At 38.6% G+C, this 11,036-nt stretch overlaps 1 protein-coding gene across 1 annotated transcript in view; it reads right to left on the bottom strand.

Annotated features, from left to right (window-relative positions):
- Window positions 1-7,582: 7,582 nt before the first annotated feature.
- The window catches only part of TAF1 (TAF1 RNA polymerase II, TATA box binding protein (TBP)-associated factor, 250kDa), a 113,316-nt gene continuing 109,862 nt past the window's right edge, over window positions 7,583-11,036 (bottom strand). Inside the window, exons 38-39 of the mRNA XM_006895981.1 lie at window positions 10,657-10,834; window positions 7,583-8,179 (exon numbers count right to left, since the gene is read on the bottom strand). Coding sequence (XP_006896043.1) covers window positions 7,960-8,179; window positions 10,657-10,834 — 398 coding nt within the window. The 3' untranslated portion in view covers window positions 7,583-7,959. The remainder of the gene's footprint in view (window positions 8,180-10,656; window positions 10,835-11,036) is intronic.

Genomic DNA, 11,036 nt, shown 5'->3' with positions numbered 1-11,036 from the left:
AACTAGCTGAGATACTGAACCAAATACTGCCAATATCTCGATCCAAGACCTCATTCCATCTCATGGTCACCAGCCTCAGTTGGAGTCAGAAAAGGGTGTCCTGTGCCAAGATATTTGTATGATTGTCTTTATGGTTTGCTGTTAGAGGTACAATACCTGTCAGTTTGGTTACTGGAGAATGATTTTCATGTTGCCCATTATTTTATCTTAGATGTGTATAGGCTGATGTGTTTATTATTTATTAGTACAGCAGGAAGCTCAGGTTGCCTAGTGGCAAAAAACTGTGCTGCAACCCTGAAGGCACGTGGTTTGAGGGCACTAGATGCTCCACGTGAGGATGGGCAATCTCCTTCCATGCAATTAACTGCCTCTGAAAACCTGCCAGGTCAGCTATAGGTTGGTTCCGATTCTACAGTACATTAGTACAGCACTTATCTGTTGGCCTGTTGTAGCTTATGGGATACTGCCATACTAGAAGCTGTGCCACCAGTGTCTCATTTACCAAAAGGGTCACATCAGGTGGGCAGGTTATAGAAGAGCTCCTAGATTAAAACAGATTAAGAAGCTTTGACTCTCATTCTTCAGGCATGTTGCTAGGTAAGGATGGAAGAAAGAGGAAGAACTCAATGAGATGAACTGATATGGAAACTTCAGCAGCAGGCTTGAGTATATCCAGGATGATGAGGATGGCACAAAACAGGGCAAAGTACAGGTCTGTTGTTCATACTACACTTGATAGCACCTAACAATAACTGCAATTTTCAGATATTCATTTTGGTCTTTCTCCCGTCTTTGTAAAGACCTTCTGTTTGCTTCATGAATGGTAATTTTGATGTCATCCCATAACTCACTGGATCTTCGATCACTGGTTTTCAATGCCCCAAACCTATTCTTGAGATGATTTTTAAGTTCAGGTAGATTTTGGTCATGAAATGCAAGGTCACCTTTTGGTTTGTTGACTTGCTATTTCTTATTGGAAATTTGCACATGACTGATGGTCTGTCCAACTGTCTTCCCCTGGCTTACTTTTGATTGCCAATATTGAGCTTTTCCAACAATTCTTTCCACAGATGGAGTCAATCTGATTCCTGTGAATACCATCAGGTTAAGTCCATGTGTATAATCTTTCCTAAAGGTATTTGTGAGGAAGAAATCATTGAATGTACAATTATTCAACTTCCAGTCTCATTTCTGTCTCCCCAGCCATAATTTCCAACTACTGTTTCCAACTTTTGCATTCCAGTTACCAATTATTATTAATGCATTTTGAATGAATGTTTGGTCAATTCCAGACTGCAAAGTTGGTAGAACTTCTTGATTTCTGCAATTTGGGCTTTAGTTGTTGTTTTGTATATCTGAATAAGTTATATTAAAAGGTCTTCCTCATATGTATATGGACAATATACTACCACTCACAGCTCTGTACTATTGTTGTTGTTATGTACTGGCAAGTTGGAACCGACCTATAGCTGACCCTCCAGTGGGTTTTCAGAGGCAGTTAAGCTCACCAGAGGAGATTGCCCATGCTTCTCCTGAGGAGCAGCTAGTGGGATTCTGCATGCCTTCAGGACTGAAGCGCAGCTTCTTGCCACTAGAGCTCCATTTCACCCCAACAAAATTAGCAATTCTCAAGGGAGTTCTGTTGGCCTAGTGGCAATAAGCTGTGCGTGGTTCAAATACAACAGATGCTCCACTGGTGAGGGGGCAATCTCCTCCTATGCCAACTGGATCAGATTCGATGGTACACAGCAAGGGAAAAAAAAAGCAATGCTCAATAAGATAACAAACAACAAACTCTAGTGTTGATGTGGAGAGACTGTACTTATCACACATTGCTGATGGGAATATAAAAGGGTGCAATCACTATGGAAAACACTTTTGTGCCTTTCTTAGAAAGCTAGGAATAGAAATACCACTAGTTATGTACCCCAGAGAAATAAGAGCTGCAACACAAAGTGATATTCTTACACTCATGTTTATTGCAGCATTATTTACATAGCAAAGAGTTGAAAACAACTTCAAATATCCATCAACAAATGAATAGGTAAAGAAATGGTGTTGTATTAAAAAAATAGAGTAATATTCATCGGTCAAAAATTTGTCAAACACTCTACAACACAGATGCATTTAGATGACATTATACTGGTAAAAATAACTCAATTATGGTATAATTATGGGGACAAAAATAAGATCAATCATAAGGACAATTATGGCATAAGATCACGAATATAAAATGCTAAGGAAAGGGTTTTATCACACACACACACACACACACACACACACAGAGAGAGAGAGAGAGAGAGAGAATCTCAGAGAGTTAGGGATTAGAAGAGAGGGAGAGAGGAACAAAAATAGGTAAGCTGGACGAAGGAAGGGAAAAGCAATGCAAAAAGCTTCGAGGGAAAAAAAGCTTCGAGGAAACATTATAATTGATTAATCAACTATAATGTGTAAGAAAGACTGAATGAAAACCAGATTTGCAAACTTTTACTGTATGAAAAAATAAAAAAGGAACTGGTTATGGAGATTAAATAAAATACCAATCAAAGACTCATACAAGTCCAAAGGACCATTTAAATCACAATCTCCACTAACCTAGGTCCAGAAGAACTAGATGGTCCCAGTTATCACTGCAGACTGCTCTGAAAGGGACTATTAAGGTTCTGGAAAAGTGGGAGAAAAATGAAGAACTAAAATCATAAAGAATACCATGCTTGAAGGTCTAACAGAGTCATGGGAACTCTGAAGTTTGTGAGCCTGGAAATGAATTCTCAGCTAAATAAAGATGAGCCATTAAGATGAAAAGATCATTACACAGGCTGAAAAGGAAGAAAAGACCAAGATGGATATCAGATGACACTCTGAATAGTGCACTGGAGTGCCGAGAAGCCAAAGCTATAGGAAGAAACCAAGACATTAAAAGAGCTGAACAGAAAATATCAAAGGGCAGCTGGGGATGACAAAACAAGATACTCATTACAGATATTTCATTATAAATGTGCAAAGAGCTAGAGTCCGAATATCAAAAGGGCCGAACTCGTTCAGCGATTCTTAAGCTGAAGGAGTTGAAAAACAAATTCAAGCCATTAATGGCAATACTTAAGGATGCTTTGGCTAGAGTGCTGAATGAACTAGGAAACATTAAAAAAAATTGGAAGGCGTACACATAGTCACTGTACCAGAAGGAACTGGCTGACACAGAAGAATTTCATGAAATAACGTACGAACAGGAGCCTGTGGTGATGAAGGAGGAAGTTCAAGCTGCTCTGAATTTGGCAAAAAACAAGTCTCCAGGAGTTGACAGTCCGGGAAGTGCTAAGTTGCGCCAAGAAATCTGGAAGACAGCCAGCTGGCCAACTGACTGGAAAAGATCAATATTTGTTCCCATTCCCAAAACGGGTGACCCAATAGTGTGTTGAATTATTGAACAATACCATTAGTATCACATGCAAGCAAGATTCTGCTGAAAATTATCCAGAAACAACTGGAGCAACATGTCAATACAGAAATGCCAGATGTGCAGGCTGGAATTAAGAGGTCATAGTACTAGGGATATTATAGCTAATGTTAGATAGATCTTGGTAGAAAGTAGAGTGTAAGTTTAGTTGGTTCCACAGTCAACACTCTTGGTAACAGCAACCAGGAAATCAAGAGACAAATTGCATTGGGAAAGTCAGTTGTCAGGGACCTCTCCAAAGTACTGAAGAGCAACGTCAGGCTAGAGATTAAGGGGTGCCTGATCTGGGCTACAATCTTTGCAACTGTGTGCTATGCATCAGAGAGCTGGACAGTGACTAGGGATGACAGAAAGAGAATTGATGCCTTTGAGCTGTGGTGAAGAGTGTTGATTATACCATGGACTGCTAGAAGAACAAACAGGTTTGTCTTGGAGAGGGTGAAGCCAGAATGCTCCTTGGAGTCAAGGATTCTGAAGCTTCAACTAACATACTTGGGGCATGTTGCAAGGAGGGGACCATGCCTTGGAGGGACTTCATGTTTGGGAGAGTCGATGGACAGCGCAGGAGAGGAAGACCCTTGATGAGATGGATCAATTCGGTGATTGGGGTGGCAGGAGTAGGTGTGTCAGAGACAGTGAAGCTGGCACCAGATTGAGGATTTAGGGCTCTTGTACATAGGGTTGCTCTGAGTTCCAAGTGACTCGATGGCACATAACAATAGCAGCACCAAGACAGATAGATTGAGATTGTTAACATCTCCTGGTTCAATTCCACACTCTTGGAACCAGCAGTCAGAAATCACATCAGGAAAATCTGCTGTCAAGGACCTCTCCAGAGCGCTACAGACTATGGTGTGCCTAATCCAGGCCATGATCTTTACAATTACTTGTTATGCATCTGAGAGCTGGACAAAGACTAAGGATGACAGAAGAATTGATGCCTTTGAGGTATGGTGCTGGAGAAGAGTAATGAAAATACCATGGACTGCCAAGAGAACAAATGTCTGTCTCGGAGAGTGTGAAACGAAGGTGCTCCTTGGGAGCAAAGATTTTGAAGCTCCATCTGACATACTCTGGGCACATGGCCAGGTGCGCCAGGAGAGTCCTTGGAGAAGGACATCATTCTTGGAAGGGTGAAGGGACATCACAGGAGAAGAGGATCCTGGATGAGACGGACTGACACAGTAATGGGGGTAGTATGTCAGAGACAGTGAGACTGGCTCAGGATAGGACAGGGTTCAGAGCTATGGTGCATAGGGTCGCTATGAGTCACAGTAGATGAGGACACTTAACAACAACAATAATAAAATACTTCCTAAGATCATTCAACCATACAAGATCAAATGGGCAGCATTTGTCTAAGGATAAAGCCCAGAAGATAGGAAGGGATAGAAGGATGAATGGAAATCAGAACCACAGGGAGAAAGCAGCAAGTGTGTTGTTACAATGTGGGGACAATATTTAATCTCACAAAGGTGTAAATTTTTAAATTATAATTAAGAAAGAAATGTACCAATCACCTCTCATGCCCATATTTTCATCTCAAACTATTTTACTTTTTCTGCTTCTACACTGTCAGATACATTGCTATGTACTTCTGGAGGAGGTGTGTGTGGGGGGGGAAATCACACAAAAAAGTGATACCATTTTAAATTGATGCTCTTTAACCTCACTGGTAAGATTATTTGTGTGTGTGGGGGGTGTGGGGGATGGTGTAGTTCATAGGAAGCTGCACTGCTAACACAAAGGCAGCACCTCTCTGGTAGTTTGATTCCACCAGTAGCTCCACTGGGGCAAGATGGGAAATCTTTCACCCAAGTTTAAACATCTGAAAACCTGGAGGGTCAGCAATTGGAGAGGGGAGTTAGGTCTGGTTCTCATACCTTTGTCCACTAGCCAAAGAAAACATTTAAACTCATTGCTTTGGAGTCCGTGACAATTAATAACCCTTCTCCACTGGGTTTCCAAGGCTATAAATTTTAAAGGAGTAAACTGAGGAACAGCTGGTGAATTCAAACTGCTGATTTTTCTGTAGCAGCCACCAGGGGGCTTTTAAAATATTTTATATTGGTTTGCTTACATGCACATCATGTTTTCACACTATCCTTCATTATGTTTTGTAAAAATTAATCATCATTCAACTATGCCCTGTCTTTCCAGATCCTTGTTTGATCTTTCCCATTTCCTTTACCCATCCCTCCCTACACCCACCAAATTGTGTGACCTGATGATTTTCCCCTCTGCCCATTCTCACCCCTCCACTCCCACCTTACTCCTTCTTGGATCCTCATACTCATTTTACTAGTTACCTGAGCAGGGGCTCTTTAAAACATGTTGCTTGTCATGGAGTCACAATCAATCCATAATTGACCCTCTAGTGGGTTGTCAGAGGCAGTAAATCCCAAGGGAGTAAAGACTGCCCATCCTTCTTCTGTGGAGCATCTGGTAGATTTGAGCCATGTGCCTTTGGGATTGGAGAGCAACTTCTTACTACTAGGCCACCAGAGCTCCTTTTTTTAAACATAGAGGAGTTTATCTAATTCTGTCTCTGTCTCTTATCTACATCACAATACCAAATAGCAGCCTGAGTTCTCTCCCTCAAAAATAAGGAGCCGGATAACTGAATAAATGACACCAAGTCATTCAAATAAAAATTCTGGAAACGTTTGTTCTCCTCTACCCTAAAATGACAACTGAGCATCAAATCCTGTTGATCCTTATTTCCTAAAATGCTCTCAAATTCCTCTCCTATCATCAGCATCACAATGTTAGTGTTAGCTCAGGTTCCATTCTTCCTTACCTGAACTAGATTTGCACCTTTAAAACCATTCTCCACAGTTACTGGAATTAAAAATTTATTACAAAAAGCATACTTGGAGAAATTTTAGAAATACAGAAACGATACCTCACCTCATATATACAAAACATATAACTTCCTTCCCTTCAACAACAATCCCCAGAGGTTATCACTGTAACAGTTTAGTGCAAATCCTTTCAGAGCTTTTTCTTGGCATATACAAGTATATATAAACACATATATAAACACACATGGCGTCTTTTATGAAAATAGGATCACATTACACGATTTCTTTCTTCAATAATACATAAATTTGATATGACTCTTCTAGCTCATTTTTTATAATGTAAAATTCACACTTAATAGCATCAAATGTAAAGCTCTTGATGATATGATTCCTTCTCATTTTTCAATCTGATCTCTAACCACTCCAGCATCAAAGGATTTAAACCCCCATCTGAACAAACAGGTACAAAGAAATTAAGTTCATACTCTGTCATTTCACTGTGTTATATTGTGTTAACTTTTCCATCTGCTAAATTCCACTGATTCATCAATAATCAGCATACAAATTATCTTTAAGATGTATCAGACATGATCATTTCCCTCCATACTTTATATCTAGCTTAATTGTACATAACTTCTATTGTGATGTATTAATATATTCTGAATTCCACTCTCCCTCTCCCAGTTGAATTGAGCTCTTCCAAAGGGACTATGTCTTATTTACCTTTGCTTATATCATACAGGGTTTGTGGAATAGATGCTCAACAGCATTATCTGTAGAGGAGTTTACGATTACAAGAATATTTTCTGAGTACCTACTATGCACAGAACCATATTCTAAACATGAAAAGAAACAGAAGATAGTCTTTGACCTAAGGATCTTATCATTGTCTCTTGAGCACAATACATTTACATGACAACTTATAATTTCTGACACAGATTATTTCAAAGATTTTGTTTTCTGACTTAAATCAACTTAAGAACAAGACACTGTTTAGGTCAAATACAAAAGTCCACTATTGTGTGGAGCTGAAATTGACACATAACTGACCTTCCAGAGGGTTTCAGAGGCTGTAAATCACAAGGGAAGGGATCTTTCTTCAAAGTTGTCACTCGTGGCTTTGAATTGCCAGAGTAGAGCCACTTTTAGGTTAGTAGCACAATTCTGTAAGAATTAGGCCACCGGGGTTCCTGTATAATCAAATAAATAATAACTGGCAATTTGTTTGGGAAGTGTGGCATGTTGCAGAATCTACCATAAACCAATTCTTTGTTCCAACAAGGTTGGTGTCACCTGTTTCAGCCTGTAGAAAACTAAGATTGGAAATTTTCTAATGCATCAAGAGGACACATAGTCATTAGTTCTTTCATCATTTTTCTTACTTCTCCAGGGGGGGAAAAGTTACTAAGAGCAATAGATGGACCTATAGGAAAGTACTAGAGAAAAAGGAGTTTCTGTTTCTTATTTGGTAGTGGAAAAGGTTGCTTTACTTTAAGGTCAAAGGGAGGCATCACTCCAGGAAAATCAGGAGAGGAGGACTATTATCATTTACTATTTTTCTAGAAAAGCTATTGGGTAATCTGGTGATTTTAGATCAGACGTGTGTGTGTGTGTGTGTATATATATATATATATATAAAACACAACTGGGGAGAGGTGAACCACCTAGGTTAGAGAATAGGAAGGGTTGACCAAAGTCTCATTCATCAGAGTCCAAGTCACTGTCCCCAGCAATGGAGTGGAAATCCTCACTGTCCTCCTCATCCTCTGACAGATGGACCTGGCTTAGCACACTCGGCCCAGAGCGCTGCTCTTCCTCCTCCTCTTCTTCCTCCTCCGATACCTCATACCCACCGATGCTGCTGAAGCTTGTGTCTTGGGTGTTCGACTTGGGATCAGGATCCTCATAGCTCCCATAACTGAGAAGAGAAACAGGTCATCTCTCAAGCTCGGGCACCATCCTCTAGCTGACCAGATCTATTTTCAAGCATTACCAAAGGATACACCTACTTCACTTTGCTGAACAATAAAATGATGATTGTAAAACATTCCATAGATCAAGAGAAAAATGAAACTGTTCAGAAATATCAACATGCCAATTTCATTCATATACACAAGAATCTGAATGAAAGAAACTCTCATGTACCAAAACAATGCACACTGTCAGGTTACATAACCAGAAATGCTGATAGCCTGATGCATATACCTACCACTTACGGATTTACTAATCTAAATATACAGTTAATCAACAGTAATGAAGATTCTACTTCAATTTTTCACTTTTTTTAATCTACACATTTCCAACTCTACTCTGACTGCTTTTAGTCCATTGTGATCGCTTATCTACACTACTGAAAGGCTTCATGACTCCAGTCTTGCTCTCCTGAAATGCATTCATATTCAATTTTCACATTTCTGCCAGGGGGGGTTCTTTATTTTTCATTTTTAATTTTACTAAAAATAAAGACTTAACTCATACACATAAAGCACATGAATTGCATACAGATTAGAACATAAACACCAGAAGAGGTGGGGAAAAAACCTCTCCAAACAAAAATAACACTCCAAAACCCAAAAAACTCCACCAAGAGATTACTTATTTGGCATATGATCTTCAAAATTGCTTTTCTAAGCAGTTATATGCCTAAACACATTTTTCTTCTATTTACAAAAATTAATATACTCTTTCTCTGCTCCCCCAACTAATGAGAATGAACATCTTTCTGTGTCAATAAAGATACATCTAACATTTTAATCGCTTCACAGTATTCCACTTATGGTTGGCTATAACACAATTTAACAGTTACAAACAACATTTAAGCGGTCTTAAATCTTTGCACTATTAGAAACATATAAGGAACAAAAATGCTGTCATAACATAACTGAACAGACATCTTAATGAAGTTATTTTATTATTCTTGTAGAATAAATTCTTAAACATGGAATTTGGGGCCAAAGATGATTTACATATGTTTATTTTTTTTCTTTTCATATGTTTATTTTTAACGATAAACTGTTATACTTCACAGGAGTATCAATTTACATTACCACCAGCAGAATGTCCTTACTTTCTCATACCTTCTACAACATTGGGCACTGCCATTGATTTTGATCTTTGGCAATCTGATAAGTAAAAAAAAAAAATAAAAATGTATCTCATTGTGCTATTGCATTTCTTTGATTATTAAGGATTTTTTTTTCTCATGTAAGTATTGGCCATTCGCAATTCTTCTGCAACCTGTTAGGTTATGCCTGCTCCTTTTTCTTTTGTGGGAAAAGAATCCTTCTAAAAAATGTAACTCTGATCATGCTATATTCATTCAATACCTGATTAAAATTTTCAGCCATTTAAGAGCTGGCTCTTATCTACCTCTAAAATAATCTATCACATTCTTATATTATTCATTCATGATATCCAGTCATATTGAGCTCCCTGTGTTTCAAAACTGTGTCTTCGCACATGTTCCCTTGTATGTCCTTTGATTTCCGTACCATCAAAGCTAATTCTTATCCAAATTCAGCTCAGTTCCCATATTCTAGCCCCCTACTAAGTTGAAGAAAAATACTGTGGTTTTCTATCACAGCTAGCATGTGATATTATGATTGCCTGTTTTATGTTTCCCACTAGATGGAATTCTTTGAAGGAAGGAATAACATTTTAGTTATTTTTATAATAATTATAAATATTTATTGAATGAATATGTAAGACTTCAACTAACTGCTGGATATGTAAAACCAAATTAATTTCCCCCTCCTTTCCTATTCCATCTAATACTTGTTCTTCCTCTTTACTATCTGACATTTCCACATTCATCTGATTTCCTTACCTCCTAAATCCAATTGATTTACCTTATAAATAGCCCTGAACTTTGCTCCTTCATTTCCAATGTCTGTCTCATGTTGCCCTGAGAGTTATTTACTTTTATTTAAAGTGACAATTCTTACTACTCAGGATAGAATCTAAACATCTTAATATGTCATTTTAGGTCTTCCAAAATGTAATCCCTTGCCATTTCTAGTGTTTCAACTTCCAACAACTTCCTTTAGCTCAGCTGAGCAACAAACTTTACATTATCTATATTTCTGTACCTTTGATTATATTGTTCCATCTATAAAGATCGTCCATGCTGTCACCCTATCTATTTAAGCAGACTCCTAATTCATACTTTTATCATATTCTACTTGTAATTTGTTTCTATCAATCTCTTTTACTAGACTCTGAGTTACAAGGCAAGATATGTCTTATTCCTCTATGTATCCCCATGGCCTAGCACCGTGTCTAACCCTAGCAGGTACTCAGTAAATGTCTGATGAATGTGAAAGTAAAATGACACTTAGTCCTGTGACATTGCTGGGTACTGATGCCACAACCTTGGGGCATGTTGTTGCCTATTACCTGATGTTGCTATCCTCCAAACCACGGGAAGCCTCCCCACCGTCTCCCTCATAGGACATCAAGCTTTCTTCATTTTCTATATCCATTCTTGTGTTCTCTTGTAGCATATGAGGCTGTTTGGGTCTAATTCCATTGGATTCCACATCTGAGTCACTTCCACTTTCACTCAACTGAATAGCTGTAAAAAGAAATAGATCCTGGATCATTAAGAGATAAATTTGACAGAATTAATCTTGGGCTTCCTCTTACAGTCACTTCCACATATTTACACAGGCATTCCTCCACTCAGATCCCCCTCTTTTAAATGTGTAGCATCAAACATTGGATATGTAGTTGGGAAATGGAATTCAAATTCTCTTTTCTCTCTCAATTCAACTTAC

This window comes from Elephantulus edwardii, unplaced genomic scaffold (genome assembly GCF_000299155.1).
Source record: "Elephantulus edwardii isolate Elephantulus edwardi_28Jun2011 unplaced genomic scaffold, EleEdw1.0 scaffold00178, whole genome shotgun sequence".
NCBI classification, from domain to species: Eukaryota; Metazoa; Chordata; class Mammalia; order Macroscelidea; family Macroscelididae; genus Elephantulus; species Elephantulus edwardii.
This window is presented reverse-complemented; position numbering and strand designations above follow the sequence as displayed.